Source organism: Bombyx mandarina, chromosome 15 (assembly GCF_030267445.1).
Source record: "Bombyx mandarina strain Sakado chromosome 15, ASM3026744v2".
NCBI classification, from domain to species: Eukaryota; Metazoa; Arthropoda; class Insecta; order Lepidoptera; family Bombycidae; genus Bombyx; species Bombyx mandarina.
Window position 1 is genome coordinate 9,545,930 of NC_143221.1, and position 18,831 is coordinate 9,564,760.

Below are 18,831 nucleotides of genomic sequence, written 5' to 3' on the forward strand. Positions count from 1 at the left end.
AAAATGTAGTCAGGGACACTAACAATTCTACTAACGAGGCTATCAAACTATTAAATATCGTATGCTCGACGCCGATTATTCCTACCTATTCGCTGGTAGTCTAAGAGGCTATTCTAGCTACGCCCGGACGGGTAGGTGAGCTCACGGGCTCAACCTGAGAGAATTTGCTAACACTAACCCTAGCAAGAGCAGCGCTTCGCTGAATCTACCGCCAATCCAAAGATCCGGCGAGAAACTCAGTGGCTGTGTCTATGGATTAGTTCGATCGTCATAATCGACGAGTTCGACGAGGACCGGTTCGAGGAGTGACCGGTGCTTAAGAAAAGTAAAGACCGGTAAAGAACCGAGAGTTAATCCAGGGATCCGATAAGACATGTTCCGGGCAACGGCGGCTTTGCGTTGCTCCGTCGCGGTCGGATAAGTAATTAGCGGCGGCTACTATAAGAGGGTTTCGTGTCGCGCCGCTTTGTCGAAGTAGCGCTCTGACGCTTCCTTAAGATACTTACGTATCGGTACTGAATTTAAGCAGTCGTGAAGATCAACATTCCTAACATACCACGGTGCTCTGATGGCTATCCTGCAGAAACGGGTTTGGATGACCTGGAGAGAGTTAATGTGTGTACGTACGGGCCACGTGAGCGAACACTACACTTGCAAAGGTCATGACCAAACGTATGCAAGTTTTGTAGAGTGTCACCTTGTTTTGAAGGGGCAATTTACTTCGCTGCGCAGATTACTTACCTATATAAGACCAGTGGCACGGCTCTCGGTTGCGGTCAACAACTGTGACCGCGATTAACATTGAACACTATACAGTAATCTAATATTAATCAAGGAATCTAGTTTTAAATTACGGTATCTGTATTCAAATCTTAAAAACATATATGTGACTAATCGAATTTACCTTTCATTATGTACTACTTGTGTATCATTCACTACCTACTCTGGAATTCATTCGTGAAAAATCTTAGGTAGAAATAAAAAACAATACGTTATTTTCTTTGTTTATTTAAAAAACCAATCAAAATAAATGCAAAAAATTCTTGTTCATTATGATGACTTAGGAGCTTTATAAAGTTTTCTAACGGAATATGTACACGATTATATGAACCAAAAAAATAAACCGATATGATCCAAATATAAACTTTAAGTGTGTACTTAAATAACAATAATAGACTTGATTAAATACAGCAAAATATGAAATATCGTGTGCTGGTAGAGTTTACAAACATCAAAAAGTTTTTATTTAATTCAAAATATCAATTGAAAATATTTTAGATGATCAGATATGGTAATTACAGTTAATATTGATTTGTATATTATTACTTTAGATGTTGAATTATGCGTTTTTCTATAATTAAAAAAACTTTAATGATTTAGATAAACAAATTGTTTTCCTAAAGATTAAATTAAATAATACAAACAAGGACGAAATCGACAGGTGTGTAGCTTGCGCGTGACTATAAAATAGAAAAGTGAACAAGATTATATACACTTAATAATTTATCCTTAATTCATATTATCTATTTTGATATCCTAATTAAGCAAAAAAAAACTCATTAAAAGTGCTTTTTTTCATAATAGCAGATCTACTTCATCTTATAACTCAATTCCAAAACATATTTACAATTTCTCTATATGTTATTTGAAACTAGCTTCCACATTTTAACAGAAGCCGTGGAATTTCTCCCGTGCTATGACGGAAATATGTACATACAGAAACAAGACTCACCTCGATCCTAATTACCTACCACATATCTTCCACAAGGATTAACGACCTCAACGGAAATCGAGACCGAATCCCCGATATCAAAAACAATTTTGATATCGGGATATCAAAAACAATGTTGATATCAAAAACAATTTTGATATCGGGATATCAAAAACAATTTTGATATCGGGACTGCGGATTCGTTTCCAGCAACGAGACAATAATAGTTTTGCTTACAAAACATTACAAAATAAGACTAGTTTTCAGTCCACAGTCCACAATCCAGTTGGTTAAGTTTTTGAACCCTCATAGTGTAGATCCACCGCTTGCCTCGAGGCAAATCATTAAGTATGTAGCTTAGAGCTAAAAGGGTCCAAAATTACGCTTTATCAGTGGCAGTATCAGTTTTTTTGAAAAAAGTTTTTTGTGCAAAAAGAGCGTGTGTTTCAACAATTTTTCAATAGTTACCGTGAAAAAAAAAACGCCAATGAGGTGCGCTTTCAAATGTTTGTTACGAGGCTCATTGCAAAAATAATCATTTTTGATATTGGTCCTATTCCCACCAAAATTAATATTTAAATCGAAGTGTATTTGAACGAGAAGTTCAGAGTGTAATAAAAATGTAACAGTATTTCGAATATCAATTAATTTTTTTCAATAATATTCAGAAATTCGATTAATTTTGTTCGCACGATATTATATTAGCCTACCATTTGCAATTTGTTTAGCTTGCAATAACAGATAAGCCGATAAGCATCATTTTATTTACCTTTTTTTACAGACAAGCCAACGCCAAAGGTTATCAGAGTCAAAAAAAATGTTTATTTTGACAAAGAAAAAAAAAATGTGTATTTGAATTTCTACCATGTCGTAATACAACAAATCACCAAAGTCAAAAAACAACTCAAAAATTTGAGTAGAACCTAACCTGCCAGTAAGAGCACAAGACTAATGGTGAAAAATCGAATTAGACGTATTTTGTATGTATATATACATATATTTTTTTTATTGCTTAGGTGGGTGGACGAGCTCACAGCCCACCTGGTGTTAAGTGATTACTGGAGTCCATAGACATCTACAACGTAAATGCGCCGCCCACCTTGAGATATAAGTTCTAAGGTCTCAAGTATAGTTACAACGGCTGCCCCACCCTTCAAACCGAAACGCATTACTGCTTCACGGCAGAAATAGGCAGGGCGCTTAAACCACCAATAGCCTTTCACTCCTGGATATTATGAACTAAGACATTCACCATGACCGTCCATTCATCAATTAACAACACCCTGGCCACTGAGTTACATTCCTACAAGCGGCCAAATTGTTTAAATTGTCTTTTCAATTGACGTTTTATTGTGGATAATACAGAAATATGTAATCGAACCGAACTTTTTCCGAAACCGAAAATTTGTTTTATTTTATCTATTTAGTGTTTCTTCGTGTTTAAATGTGTAATAACGGTGGTTTATTAACTGTTTAATATCTGTAGAAAATGCACAAATGTGGGAAAATGAAAAAAATCCGCTGGACGTAACTTCTCGGGATCCTCCAAAAAGTCCACTGGAAAAATCACAGTAAATGACCACCATTTTACTAAGATTATATTATTTCATCCTATATCTCATTTTATTTAATTTCATCCCAGTTGATTAATGTCTCAAACTAATCATCTTCATTTCATTTCACTCCATATTATCATCATTTTCAATAAATTAAGGATATAAAAAAAAAAAAAAATGCCTTAAAGGTCTTAGTTACCAGGTCACAAAATTCCTTAAAAAAATATATAAAAAAAAATGTTATCGAACTCATGCAATTCTATTATAGTAAGGCGTAAATAAATTATCAGCTCGTTGCATTTTTCGCTTTATTTCTCCGCTTAGTATTGAATTCATGTACAATCCTAATTATTTTCTTTGGATTTTATTTGCTTAGAAACTAGTCGATCGTCCAATAGATTTTAGTTTAATGATTATGCCGTCAAATTGAATTCTCAAATCGATTTCAAATAATCGACTAGAAACAATTCTATAATATCTCTCTCTTAATGCTTGCTCATTGTGATAAAATGAAACTTGTTGTCGTTACAACATTTCATCCTTAACGATTATGATTGTTAACTAAAAAAATCTAGACTAGATCTAGATCTAAAAATTAGACTATGAACTCAGAGCAGGACGACTTTATAATTTAGCTAATAATTCGATGTTCTATATGAACTTGAAACATTTCTGTTTGTCGTGCGGTATCCTCGTTTTGAAGAGCACCGAATCAGCTCGGAATTGCGTTGACAACAGCGGCGTGTAACCCATTACCTGTGTTTGACACATTTATATTAAACACGTATGCAATTGAACAATTATATTTTGGCATTCCCGATCCAGCGGACAGAATGAAAAGCAGTCGACGTCGCCCCATACACGCCATTTCAGATCCTACCGATCCACTAACGGTGCTTTTAGGTACCACAAGCACCGGTCATCGTTCTCGTCTAACCCGTCGCTTGCGACAAAGGGCTCAACGAGCGAATTAACCTACAGACACAGCCCACTGAGTTTCTCGCCGGGTCTTCTCAGTGGGTCGCGTTTTCGATCCGATGGTAGATTCTGCGAAGCACGGCGCTTGCTAGGGTTCGTGTTAGCAACGTCATCAGGTTTAAGCCCCGTAAGCTCACCTACTAGTTAAGGTTACGCTGAAATAGCCTCTCAAGGCTCTATTTTTTAGCTGCTTAGAATATCACTGTACCATTTCGGTCCGGGGGTATTGTAGGGGGTATAACGTACAGATTTATCGGTGAATAGGCAACAGCGTTCTCTAAGAATTCTGTAAACGCGCTGAGATCACCAAGTTAGACAGGCGTTACACAATATAAACTTCGTTCTCACGCTCCGAGATGGTGGAATTCACGTTGTCTATGGCCTCCAGTAACCATTTCAGAACAGGTGAGCTTTAAACTCAATCACCCATCTATCTAATAAATAAACAAAAAGTATGCGTTCGTTGTATGTTCCGATCCAATAAATAAATCAGGCAATAAAACAAACAGACCTGTGTGAAGAATTGTATGCATTTGTGACGTTCGTGAAAATGTGTTTCATCGGCTGACAACGTAACCGGACAACCGGGACATCGGAACGTCCATCGTGACGTCACCTGAGGAACAAATAACTCATACTGTAAATTCATTTTCTTTCAATCGATTTTTTTATGAACTTTCATTCTTAAAAAAAAAAAAGTACTGGTGGTGGTTCCAAAGACTTTTCTAGTTTCACCAGGACAGGTAGGGTTAGTAGACTCAGCCAGGAGGGATGGGATTTGCTAACAGTTGTCCGAGCGCCTCCGAAAGAAACCTAACAGCTCAAGAGCTGCTGCTTCGCGAATACTTCTTTCAATCGTGTGGTAGAAGGGAAGTCGAAACTAATATTCGCTCAAAGAGATTATCTTCGCAATGTATATTATTCTTAAGTTCAATATGACTTAAATACATTATCGATGCTACTAAGATAAGTAACCCCGTCTTAAAAAAGGCAATATTATCTTTAAATCATTCAAATTTGCTTTACTTATAGAGTGGACCAAAAGGAAAACCCTTTGTCATTACTTTAAATTTTACCCTGATACCAGTTTTATCGGTTATAAAGATACAAATTCATATCATCACATCACAGAAATCGTATTAGCCATGCCAACCAGCCTTGGAGGCGAATATCGCTTACAGTATGTTTTAATTAAATTTCATTGGTAAGAAAACTTTTATAAAACATCCACAAGATGGCGTTATAGATTGACTTTATATATTACATTTACTCTTTTTATTCGTTATTTAAATTGTATAAAAAAAAGATAATCCGATGGAAACGCATAGATGAAAATGGTACTTAACAGTTTTGCCTTTACCTTTACATTACCGATGTAACAAAACGTTAACTGCCTCACAGTCATAGTACCATAAAAAAGTTTATAGATGGCGCGCAAGTCATCAGTATAAATTTCTCTAGTAGTTCAAATTGATTTTACCTTTACAGGAGGCTTCCTAGTGATGTGCGCAACTAGGAAGTTCATCGCAATGTCTTCGCAGTTCATATATTCGTCGACGTAGTCTCTCATGGCGGCGGGCAGTACTCGCCAGTACGCCCATAAGTAGTAGCGATGGACGAACGCCGCTCCAGTCAACACCATGCTTAGCTCACAGCTGTTGGACACGATTATACCGTATTGGAGTGTGCGAAAGAGTTTTAATAAAGTATTCAATAGGATATATTCAATTGTTACAAGATTGTGTTCTATTCTGGTAAAAGTTATCTTGCCTGTTCCACAAGTACCACTTTGAATAGTAAAAGCTTGAGATGTCTATTTTTTTCTCTACCTACTGCTAGTAGCCTCTAGAGTTTATATTAGCTACACCGAATGTGTAGGCGAGCTTACGGTTTTAGACTGGGAAACTTTGCTAGCACCTGCCCTAACAAGAGCATTCTACCACCGGATCAGGAATCGCGACCCACTTAGAACATCCGGCAAGAAGCTCATTGGACTGTGTCTGTGGATTAAGTTGCACGTCGAATCCTTTGTGGTATTCGATGAGAACGGTGACCAGTTCTTGGAATGCCTAAAAGCGCCGACCTCTACTCTCAACCGCACAGATTATCCACGAACATACAACACTCGTTCTTCGGAGTCCTGACTCTTTTATTTATGGTTTTTAAGTGCTCTTCAGAAAACACACAGGTGATTCCTATGGCCCAACTTGTGCTAAAAAATATTTTTCTTATGCTTATCATTGTTCGGTACTTTAATACTTAAATTACTTGGCGTTTTTAGATTCAAGAATAAAACAGCAATGAAGGTAAACTTCTTAATACGCTAATTATTTATCTCTTTACAAATTGACTTTCTATTATTATTTCGTTTCGCAGATTATAGCATTTACCATATAGTGATGTCACAAACCTTAGTAACATTGCGGTCAAATTCAATATTAAATACAGATTTAAAAAAATATTAATTTATATAATAATATATGTATGGTATATAATTTAATGGAATGCAGTGTACTAACAGTGATCCGTCATTTCCTTTTATGTTTTGTAATTTGACAGTTTTTAGTGACATCGCTTTCTCTGTTTCAATTCACGCGAACTTCAACGTGATCTGTTGGGTACGAATGTGGAACTCATTTTAAGGAATGAACTCGAAATAGACGATCTTATTATGATTCATGATAAAAATTTGTATCACATACCTATAGTTCGAATTGTAGAGGAATCCATTATTAAAATTAAGATCCCAGGCGTGGTAACGACCGGGAAAGCCCACAATCTGATCACGATGCTCGCGCCAGACGCTGGACAGAAAATGAAATAAAAATATAGGCGAAGCACGTATTATATTACTTTAGATACCCGTGGTATGTTCTTGTGAAACTACAGCTACACGAGCCAGCAGATTTTTTAATACGCTTTTATTAGCTTCAGACGTATGTATGTATATAACGGAATCTTTAAACATGATTTTGACCTCCTTCAAAACGTCGGATTAACTCGAAATTTGGTATACTTATTAAGGACCGATGATTCAATATTTAAAAAAATATATGAAAAAACAATTGAAAAAATTTTAATTCAACTAATAAATGAAAAATAAATAATATAATAATATCCCGAAAGGCACCCCACGCTTTTTTTTTACAATAAAATAATTTTTTCTTACACTATTTTTAATTCAAATTTATTTAAATTTATTTTCTATTTTTTAGTTGGATTTTCTATAAAATTATTTTATGGTAAAAAAAGCGTGTTGAAAAGCGTATTTATTTCATTAATTTTAGTTAAATAAGCAATCATGGTTCGAAAATCAGTAATTTGCGGGAGGTATTAGTCAGATATTCCTGCCGCGAAACATAGATGGCGGGCGGTATTCAAATTGTGACGTTAATTCCTGGGAATAGAGAACAATATCGTTTGTAATATACCGGAACGCGAATATGATCTCGTCGTGTCGTAGATGCGCGTCGTCGTCGACGCACAGTACGGCCTCGGTTTCGATCAGCTGGTAGGGCAGGAAACGGTTGTTGAGGGAGTTCCGCGATGCACGCACCACAGCCACCGGCGCGCCGCTCTCCGGCCAAGAACTCGCTCCTGCGCTCGAAGGACCATTCCACACCACAACTACCTAAACACATACCCCCCTATTACTATAACCTATTACGAGAATGGCGTTTTTTTTGTATGTATAAAAACTAATGTCGAACGAAAACTTTCAATGGTGGTAGGAACCACCGCTCTGCCTATTTCTGCCGTGAAGCAGTAATGCGTTTCGGTATGAAGGGTGGGGAGTCGTTCTACTGAAAAAAAAAACTGAAACCAAAAACTCATCTCAGAGTGAGTGGCGGTATTTACATTGTGGATGTCTATGGACTCCGGTAACCACTTAACACCAGGTGGGCCGTGAGCTCGTCAACCTATCAATGCAATAAAGAAAAAAAATACACGACAACCCGTCATCCATGATGGTCCTATAGAACTAATGTCATGTCACGATGTAACAGTAATTTTAGTAAAAAATAAACTACTTTATTACGTGACATTCTAAGCAAAAAACCAAAGAGTTCAATAACGAAGATCTTGATTCAAATGATTAATCACATATATAAAAATACATGTAAAAATTTTACTCTCTAAAATAAAAAAAAGGAAATTTATTGTATCTGTTTAAAGTAAATAAGTTGGAAACCCCTTTCAAACTGGTAGAAGGGATAATAATCATTGTAAAATACCAAAAATATTAATATACATTAATCTACAACTTTGAACAGTATTTAGATACTTTAAGTCGTTATTGCATAACGCTAGACATGATGTAACAAATTACTAACATGTGTAGTTACACAATGACGTCACAGTTGTCTTTACTGTGTTATTAGCTTATCGTTCGTTTATGGTACCCTGCATTTAATTTACAATTCTATGATAACATAATTTGTATTTTCAGTTAGTTCTTTTTTTACGTTATCGTTACGTTATCATGTTACTACTACTTGTTTGTAAATGATTTCAAAGTGTGTGTAATAGTATGTTGCTAACAACGCTTACCTTATTCAGATATGGAAGACCGCGTAATCGTGCCAGTGCTGCTGCTAAAACCGCCTCGCGTTCATACGTGAGGATGACTATGGTGAATTGTTCGCGAGGTCGATCTCCACCCAAGGCTTCGCTAAATTCGCGTCCCGAACCGCCAGCCCCAGCGCCCACGGGCCGAAAACCCGCCGCCGACCCCAAGAAACGAGCTTCAGACGTCACCGTCGGGTCCCACGGTAGTTGTGGATACAGAGCGAAAGGTTCACCCCACTCGTTCCATAATTCGTATCCGTGCAACAGGCCGACGGAGAAATTTCGCTGATATGTTGGGCTCGAATACGGAGCCTCGAGCGGACCTAGCGTCTCCTCGGGCTCTGCGTCGACCGCGGCTGGCTCTACTCGAGGAGGAAAGTAAGAGTCATTAAAAGCCGGCAACCCGACGGTATGAGGCACTGGTTTTGGAGGAATGTGTAAGCGGGTGCGAATAGTTGCCAACAATGAATCAATGCTGGCCTGAACTGAACTCAAATATCTTTCCCAAAGTACTCTACCCTGTCTTCGTAGAGCTAAAAGGTCGGCGTCGGGAAAAGATCTCATTAAAAAATGCATTTCCGTGACCCGCGCTTTCGGCAGTAAGATTACGGCGCGTTTCCAATCCAATACCTCTTCGTATGGAAGACGAATTCTGTCACCGCCCAGAACGACAGGTATGGCACCAGATCTGAGCGCTTCATACAATCTAGCCTGTAGTAGAGCTGTTGTAGCGTAATTTCGATCAGCAGGCGCAAGTATGAGTACAAAAGTGGAATCACGCAATACGGCACGCCTCGATCTATCCGTTCCGCAAAGCGCCCAATCGCCTATCGGCAAAGTTACGCGTTTCTCTACTGGAGGATCACATTCGAACTGCAGAAAAAAAACATCAGACGCTGGTGCTGTTTTCACCATTTTTTCTAGCAATGATATCAACGTTCCATCTTGATCCTTGTCTAATCCTTTAGGCGGTGGTTGTAAACCCTGAAAACTAAAGGTTGCTTATTCATTTATTCACTTTTATATTTCAAGTTTATTTAAAAAAAAATATAATTTAGAGCTAGCTCATCTCTATAACAATAAAAAACGAAATTTTATATCGTTTCAATACCTGAGCAAGTACTTTCTTCTTGCGGGAGATATAGGCGCACAATCTGCCCAAACATCACCACCCGGAGGGCCTAGTGCCGGTGGTGTGATTACATCAAAACCTGGTCTAAAATTATTGTGCGTAAATGTAGATTGAGCTAGCATGGCTCTTCCTGTGGATGCTCCTCTAAAAGCATCACCAGAACCGACAGATAAGTCACGTCGGGCTAAATTCAACAACACATGATTACGCCCATCGCCACCCCAGTAAGGTAAGGTAGTAATAGCTGACCCATTGAGATAAAGTTTGTAGGAGTCTGAGACAGTACTGAAATAAGAAAAAAGAAAGTTGTATAAAAACAAATATTTCCATCTGTATTCAAGAACTACTTGACAAATTGACTTACGTAGTGTCTTTGGTAAATGGAAAAGATTCTCCTACAATAATAAGGTAAATACAGGCCTCAGTTGGGTTATGTGTCAGATGAGCATTATATCCTAAAGTTTGACGTAAAGTAGTTTTAAGAAACCCATCTACTTCTGCACTAGTTAATGGAGTGTATATATCGGGATCATAAAGATATACAGGGAAGCTCGAAGTAAGGGAACATCGTGAGTGATCAAAACATGAAAACATTCTACAATTTATTTCATTGCTGGGACTTAAGGAAGGAAGAATTGATGGCGGTTGTAACGGCACTATTTGAATAGGTGGTGCAAGTTCAGGCGAATCCCTACGTATTGCTTCTAACTGGGCCAGTCGCGCTTGATCAGCTGACACTCTGAGCCTTTGTAATTCTGCAGCTGCTCTTACATACTCTGCTTTTGCATTGTCTGCTTTTGAGCTTGCCGCTGCAGCCTCACGTTGTAAGCGACCTCGTTTTGCCTCTAGCTCTCGGAGTTCTGTTGATACTGATGCCTGTAATATGTATCAACTATCTTCAATGTGTCAAGCTAATATACTTTCGTAGTATGAATGATTTAGAAAATAAATATTTTTTTACCTTTATTCTTAACATCTCTTCTATTCTAACTTTGAGATCTGCAACATTCTTAGTGGAAATATCACTAAATGCCTCGAGATTGTACCTCAAAGCATTGTCACCCTGTGATATTGACATTGATTCATACTGAAAGAGAAAATGAAAAATCATCAATGTTATTGGCTTACTTCATAAAATAAAAACTGGATAAGTGCGAATAAAACTTGCAGTCTAATAGGTCCATACACGAGGCTATTCCATAGCTCTTCTACTGTTATAAACTCAGTACTTGGTATATTTATCACTTTGATGCATGAGGAAAATGGCAGGAGACTGACAGACACATAACAAGGTGATCCTATAAGAGTTCCTTTCCTTCCTTTTGAAGTTCGAAATGAAATTAATATCTAGCTTGCTCTTAAATTAGTATTAACCAAAAATGTACAAAGGCAATTTTGTGGCAATCAAAAAATACATTACTGGGTATTTAAGAACAAATTTCTCTAGTAAAGCCACATGACAAATTAACATAAATAATACCTACTACAATTTTAGTGTCTTTGTTAATATTACATTAATTGTATTATTATAATGTCACTTGAATAATTATAATATCTGCAACTACAAAGATTTTGCTAAAACCTGAATTGCTATAAATCAAGATAGGTTTATATTTCTATATTATTGTGTAGTTTTGAACAAGAATGCACATGATATTAAGTGGATACTAGAGCTGATAGAAAACACAGTGTGAAACTACCCACTTTGAAACACAAGGTCTAAGTCTCTATTGTATAGCATAACAGCTCTTCCCTTCAATCTAGAATCCTTTACTTTTTCATGTCAGAAACAGGCAAGTTGCTACTACATACCCCTGCAGGCTGACAAAACACACTACCAGCAGTAACTACACATATCATTATTTTGTAACTATACTGAGACCTTAGAACTTATATCTCAAGATGGGTGGCGCATTTCAATAGATGTCTATAGGCTCCAGTAACCACTTATCACCAGGTGAGCTGTGAGCTCGTCCACCAATCTAAGCAATAAAAAAAACAAAGGTTTGATGTTTACTACAATATGGTATTCTTTCATCATAGGAGTCATTCATCAATGTGTGTTAAGTGCCAGTCATTATAAGAATTGTTATGTGCCTACACTCTACAGAATCTGAACACTGGCATAGTCACATTGCTTGAAATAAATACACCAGGTATTCTTTAGGCTGTAATGACTTCAAGCCCATGACTTCATCATGACTTCTCTTGTTCAGTTTCAGTTCTCGATTCTGGCTCAGGAAAATCTATAACTTTGTAATAACTATGTATTGCTGTCTAATTACTGAACAACCAATTTTTAAAAATTTTAATGAAACGGTAAGATATTTAGTTAATTATATACAGTGAAAATAATTATAACGTTCGATATAGAACAGTATATATATTATAATGCTTACCTTTGATAAATAGTAGTGCGTAAAAAGTGGCACAACGAATAATATCACCGAGACCAATATTATTACACGTGATAGTTTCAAATGTCCCAACCACAAACAAAAACGTTCATATATTATATTCATTATGGATATGTTTGCAACCTTAACTTTTTCGAGAGATTTCTAATTCAGAGCCACATACTTCCCAATGTAAATTTATCAATTAAATAAAGTTCCTGAAATGTTCTTCCATGGCTGTTAAAAATTAAAGATATTTAAAACATTAATGTTATACCTACTATATGTTTTAATTGGATACTCTACAATGTAAAAAAATTCTATCTTTAATTAAAATAAAAAATTCTAAAATAAAAGTTCAAAGTAAATTAGTTCAATGCAAAAAAATCATGTAAATACAATGTAAATGATAATACGGAATAAACCGAATTCCAGAAAATAAAAAGACAAGTATTTGCAAATGAGATCATTTTTAAATTCAATACGTTACATACCTACCTACTCACAGAAAGTCCAAACAAAAACATTACGAAAATTACGAATTTTTCTTCCATCAACATTACTTTTTTTTTAAGAGATTTTATGTCCTGGTAACTGAGACCTTTAAGTCATGTCTTATTTTAATCTATATTCTTAATTTTATGAAAAATGATAATATGGAGTGAAATGAAATGAAAATGATTAATTTGAGACATTAATCAACTGGGATGAAATTAAATGAGATGATATGAGACGAAATCTAATCTCAGTAAAATGGTGGTCATTTACTAAGATTTTTCAGTGGACTTTTTGGAGGATCCCGAGAAGTTACGTCCAGCGGCTTTGTTTCATTTTCTCACATTTGTGCACTTTCACAGATATGAAACGGTTAATAAACCACCATTATTACACATTTAAACCCGAAGAAACACTAAATAGACAAAATAAAACAAATCACACAACTTCACTCCTCGCGTTCCCGCCAAAAAGTCCGGATCAACATTACAATTAAAGCCCGCCTTAAATTAAAAACTTAATATTTTATTTTCTACCGTATTATTTAAAATATGCCTACGTATAATCTATGATGAAGAAGAGGACGTTAACTATGTAGAATGGCGATATAAGTTCGATAAATCGAAAAATCGATTTTTCAGGCTAAGGTCAAAAATGAATTTGGAATTTTCATAAGCTAACTGTGAAAAAGCAACTCTCTACATTACTCTTACACTGAAAACTTAAGCTCAAACGAAGAAATTAAATACTATTTGTCACAGGCAGTTGTCTGAAGTGTGACTATACATTTTACTGGCAAGAACAAAAAAAAAATTATCACCACGTTCACTGAACAGCAATTATGTTTATGAGTATCGTGGGATCATCTGTAATTGCAAGCATGCAGCATCTATTTTTTAGAAATCGATCTTTTGGATCTCAATTTTTCTTGTGAATCGCCATCTCTAACATTAGCTTTGACTTTTTAATTTTGTTCAGTGGCTCTGTAAATTTGACCCCCTTTTTTTATTTTCGGATTTTTTAATTTTTAATTATTTGTTCGTCGTTTGTGCGTTAATGTTCGAATGTAAAAATTATTTGTTCGTCTTTGAGTTATTTATAATTAATTAAACAAATGATCACCGTTAAGTGGGCCTCCCTTACTGGGCATCTTTTTTTTTATCGCTTAGATTAATTTATTTTGATCAATTATCGTTTGTTCGACGACTATTGGTCGTTGTTCGATCATAAAAACAATTAAATTCCCAATTATTAACTATTTTATATCTAGCAAACCATCACCTCGCCTACATTGCGCATGCGCCGGTTTTGTCAGTCAGCTGGCAATGGCCATATTTACTAGCGTTTTGTTTACAAGTGCGTTTACACTGTCTAATTATTGCAAATGTAGATCATAAACATATTGAAAACTTCAACAAACTTCAAGAATACTTCAACAAAAAAAAGTCAGTGAATGAAACGGCCAATTAGTCGTTAAGGTGCGATTAGCGCGGTTTTAATAAATTCAGTTATTTTTAATGATATTGAATATTCACAAGCACATTGAATTTCAGTGATTTCTAATTATTTTTAAGAATATTTTAGGAGTACAACTTTCGTGTTAAAATGATACTATTCATTACCATGCAATAGGAGATAGTTATGATACTTGTATCTATATAGTGTATATATAAAAATGAATTGCTGTTCGTTAGTCTCGCTAAAACTCGAGAACGGCTGGACCGATTTGGCTAATTTTGGTCTTGAATTATTTGTGGAAGTCCAGAGGAGGTATAAAAGGTAGATAAATATGAAAATGCTTGGAATTAAATAAAAATAACAATGATGTTTTTCCTTTGATGTGTCCCCGTCGGATGGATTCCTTTTGTTTGTTTTAAGTTTATTTGATACAAAAGTTTAGGTCTTTTATTTATCGATTGAGGCACTACGAAGTCTGCCGGGTCAGCTAGTTTTTTTATAAAATTAATAATTCCTAAATTCATTACGTAGTTCAAAAAATGTAAATGTAATGCACACAAAATCTGTTTTTGTTGAAATGATAATTATTTATTGTTGAGATATAGAACTAGCTGCGTGTCGCCGCACTAGTAATGTTGACTCCTTACCATGGATACATTCTCTACTGAATAAGATTGTGTCGTGTGAATAAAAAATATAATTTGTGATATTAAATAGAGTCTGCTTATTCTTCCATATAAAATCTTAACATGGTAGTAGATCGCGTGCAGTAAGTAAATAAAAATATATTGGGTTGCGATCCACTAGAAAAATAATATCGGCGAAAATTATAAAAAAGAAAGATGACAAGTGCGGGGTCTCTTCTGCCGATTTTGCCTGAAAATTCAAATTTTAGTCATTGGAAATTTAGGCTGAAATTACTGCTGGAAGATAAGCAATTAAGCAATGTATTTTTAAAAGAGAAACCGACGGATAAAGATGACTCACGAGCAAAATCAATTTTGGTACAATGTCTGAGCGACAAATATATTGACATTGTAAAATATGCGAATACGACCAAAGAAATGTTAACGTCATTGGAGGCCATATTTGAACGAAAAACAGTCTGTAACAAATTTTATTTAAAACGAAAGCTCATAACAATGCGCTATGAAAATGAAAGCAACTTACAGCAATATTTCCTAAAATTTGAAGGAATTCTTAGCGAATTAGCGGCAATCAACGTAAACGTCGAAGTAGAAGACCAAATTTGCTATCTACTGTCTTCTCTACCAAAGATATACGATCAAGTAATTACATCAATTGAGACTATGGCTTCCGAGAAACAGCTGAATCTAGAATTTGTTAAAGCAAGACTACTTGATATGGAGACAAAGTTAAAAATGGACAGAAATAGTGAATTTTATGAGAATAATGCCTTTATCATGTGCCACTCCTGCGGAAAACGTGGACACAAATCATTCGAATGCCGAGGATCAGGACGAGGACAAGGGCCGAGTAGAAGACAGTCATTGACACGAGGACGGAGCTATCCAAGATCGCGTGGACGCTCATTTAGAGGAAATTCAAGTTCACGACATACGTCAACGTATCAACATACTTCAGCAACAGGCAGAGACGACAAAGAAATAGGTTTCATTGCTAGCGATATTATTGCTAATGTGGGTGAATGTGGTAACATAGAACTAATTATAGACTCAGGATGTACGGAGCATTTAATAAATGAAAAATATGAAAATTATATGACGGATATTAGGTATTTAGATAAACAAGTCAAAATATTCGTAGCTAACGGCCAATTTATTACAACTAGTAAAAGAGGTAAACTTAAAGTAAAATATCAAAATACTACGATTAATATTGATGCTCTAATTGTGAAAGATGTTTCATACAATTTGTTATCAGTGAAGAAGATTGTTGAGGCAGGTTTTAACATAAACTTTAATAAATACAATGTTAAAATATTTAATTAAAATACATTTTTATGCGGCACCGTGCAAGGAAAGTTGTATAAGCTACAAGCCGAATTATGTAAGTCCGAAGTTTGTAATGTTACTGATGCGACAGATCTATGGCACAAACGTTTAGGTCACTTAAATAGGAAAAGCCTTAATATACTAAACTTACCTGTATCTAATAGAATTTGCAGTCCTTGTATGGAGGGCAAAGCCACCCGAAGCCCATTCACGCCTATCCCAAAGCCTAGAACGAAAATGACAGCCGAGATGCTTCACACAGACATAGGACCGATCAGACATCAAGGACCTAAGGGTGAAAAATATTTTATGACAATTATTGACGATTTCTCTCACTTTTGCGTAGTGTATCCCCTGAAGAGCAAATCTGAAGCAACAGAACGACTAATGAAATATGTATTAAGAATTGAAAACGAAACGGGGAATAAAGTTAAAAGAATTAGATGCGATAATGGTGGAGAGTACACTGCTAATAGTTTGAAACTTTTTTGCATAAATAGAGGTATTAGTTTAGAATACACATTACCATACACGCCACAACTTAATGGCATATCAGAACGGATGAACCGCACATTATGCGACAAAACAAGGACTCTATTAGCCGAAACCAATTTGCCAAAACATCTGTGGTGCGAAGCGATACAATGTGCAGTTTCAGATCAGACAGATCGCCATCATGGGCCATAAACTTCAAGACACCCAGCGAAATATTTTTTGGTAAAAACAACCTATCGAGATTGAGAGTATTTGGTTCCAAAGCTTGGGCTACTATAATACCCAAACCGGACAAGTTTGCCAAGAGAGCAAAAGAAACAAGAATGGTAGGTTATGGAACTGTTGGTTACAGATTATGGGATCCAGAAGAAGATAAAATAGTTATTTCCAGAGATGTAAGATTTGATGAAAGCGACATTAAATTCAAAAATAACGAAGAAGTGAAACAAGTAAGACATATTCAAGACAAAGAAGAAGAAATCAATAAAGAAAAGGAAGATATTGTAGAACAGGAAGATGAATTTAAAGATGCAGAAATGAATACTGATCAAATTGAAGAAGCAATAATCAGACCCAAAAGAACGATAAATCCTCCTGCTTATCTTAAAGATTACGAGACGAATATAGAAAACATAAATGAAACTAACATTGTTATATGTTTGAGTGCAAATGCACCAGAAACTTTCGAAGAAGCTATAAAAGAACCAGAATGGAAAAACGCAATCAATAAAGAGCTAGATGCACTCCAAATACTAGAAACGTGGGAAGAACAAGAAATAACCGATGGAAGAAAGCTCATAGATACAAAATGGATATTTAAACAAAAAGAAGATGGAACAAAAAAGGCAAGACTGGTAGCTAGAGGCTTCCAACAAAAGAAAAAAGATATTTTTGACAGCGTTTATGCACCCGTTGCTAGACATTCAACCATAAGAATGATCTTATCAAAAGCTGTACAAGATGATTTAAAGATTATTCAACTAGACATTCCCACTGCATTCCTAAATGGAAAATTGAAGTCTGATGTATTTATCAAAATACCCCAAGGATTAGAAATAAAAAATAATAATACAGCATTAAAACTAAAGAGAGCATTGTATGGATTGATTGAATCACCAAAATGTTGGAATGAAACACTTGACGAATTTGCGAAAGCTAACGGATTCCAAAGATCAGAATATGATTACTGTTTGTATTACAAAGAAGATTGCTGGGTGCTGATTTACGTGGACGATATCCTAATCATTGGAAACGGGGAAGATAGTATTAAAGCACTTAAGGAGGAGTTTAACGCAAAACATATGGGCGAAATGAAGAACTTTCTCGGAATGGAAGTTAAAAGAAATAAAGATACATTAGAACTGAAACAAACTAAAATGATTGAAAAGGTATTGACTAAATTCAAAATGGATGAATGTAACGGAATTAAAACTCCCATGGAAAGAAATTACAATATAGAAATAAAGGACAATACAGAAGTTTTGGACGTACCGTATCGAGAACTAATAGGAAGTTTAATTTATCTTACTGTAACAACAAGACCGGATTTAACATTTGCAGTGTCATATGTGAGCAGATTTTTAGATAAACCGAACGAAGAATTATGGAAAGCTGGAAAAAGAGTAGTACGTTATTTGAAAGAAACAAAAGAAAAAGGATTATTATTTAAAAAGACAAATGACAATAATTTATACGGATTTTCTGATGCCGATTGGGCTGGAGATAGAAGCGACAGAAAAAGTGTTAGCGGTGGCATTATCCTACAAGGGCAAAACCCCATTGCTTGGTTTTCAAAGAAGCAACAATGCGTAACTTTATCGTCTGCCGAAAGCGAGTACGTAGCTGCCTCATCATTAGCACAAGAAATTGTTAATTTAAAAGGCATATGTAAGCACCTAGGTTGTGATGTAAATTCCGTGCTATTTGTTGATAACAAAAGTGCGATATCAATGGCCAAGAATTACGAGAACTCTAAGCGTACAAAACACATTGACATACGGTTTCATTATATAAAAGACTTGGTTGTCAATAAGGTGATCAGCATAGAACATATTTGTACCAATGA

At 35.7% G+C, this 18,831-nt stretch overlaps 1 protein-coding gene across 5 annotated transcripts; it reads right to left on the minus strand.

Annotated features, from left to right (window-relative positions):
• Positions 1-995: 995 nt before the first annotated feature.
• On the minus strand, positions 996-12,916 carry botv (exostosin like glycosyltransferase 3). 5 transcript variants are annotated; one of them, XM_089733416.1, is made up of 11 exons: positions 12,841-12,916; positions 12,346-12,579; positions 10,908-11,033; positions 10,722-10,822; positions 9,926-10,231; positions 8,797-9,805; positions 7,677-7,876; positions 6,948-7,049; positions 5,726-5,900; positions 4,757-4,861; positions 996-4,023 (listed from the first exon to the last, which is right to left on the minus strand). In XM_089733416.1, exons 2-11 carry the CDS (start codon positions 12,466-12,468, stop codon positions 3,919-3,921), a joined length of 2,352 nt encoding a protein of 783 aa, XP_089589542.1. In that variant the 5' UTR covers positions 12,469-12,579; positions 12,841-12,916; the 3' UTR covers positions 996-3,918. The 5 variants fall into 5 exon arrangements, 4 of the variants coding, with proteins under 4 accessions (XP_089589542.1, XP_089589541.1, XP_028038243.2 ...); XM_089733415.1 differs by having other exon boundaries at positions 10,311-10,822; XM_028182442.2 differs by having other exon boundaries at positions 12,837-12,898.
• Positions 12,917-18,831: the final 5,915 nt, after the last annotated feature.

Coding starts and splice junctions, on each gene's coding strand:
- botv (XM_089733415.1), bottom strand. CDS start 12,468: ATGAATATAATATATGAACGTTTTTGTTTGTGGTTGGGACATTTGAAA. Junction 11,034..12,345: donor CGCACTACTATTTATCAAAG/GTAAGCATTATA, acceptor TTTCTCTTTCAG/TATGAATCAATGTCAATATC. Junction 10,823..10,907: donor AAGAGATGTTAAGAATAAAG/GTAAAAAAATAT, acceptor TACATATTACAG/GCATCAGTATCAACAGAACT.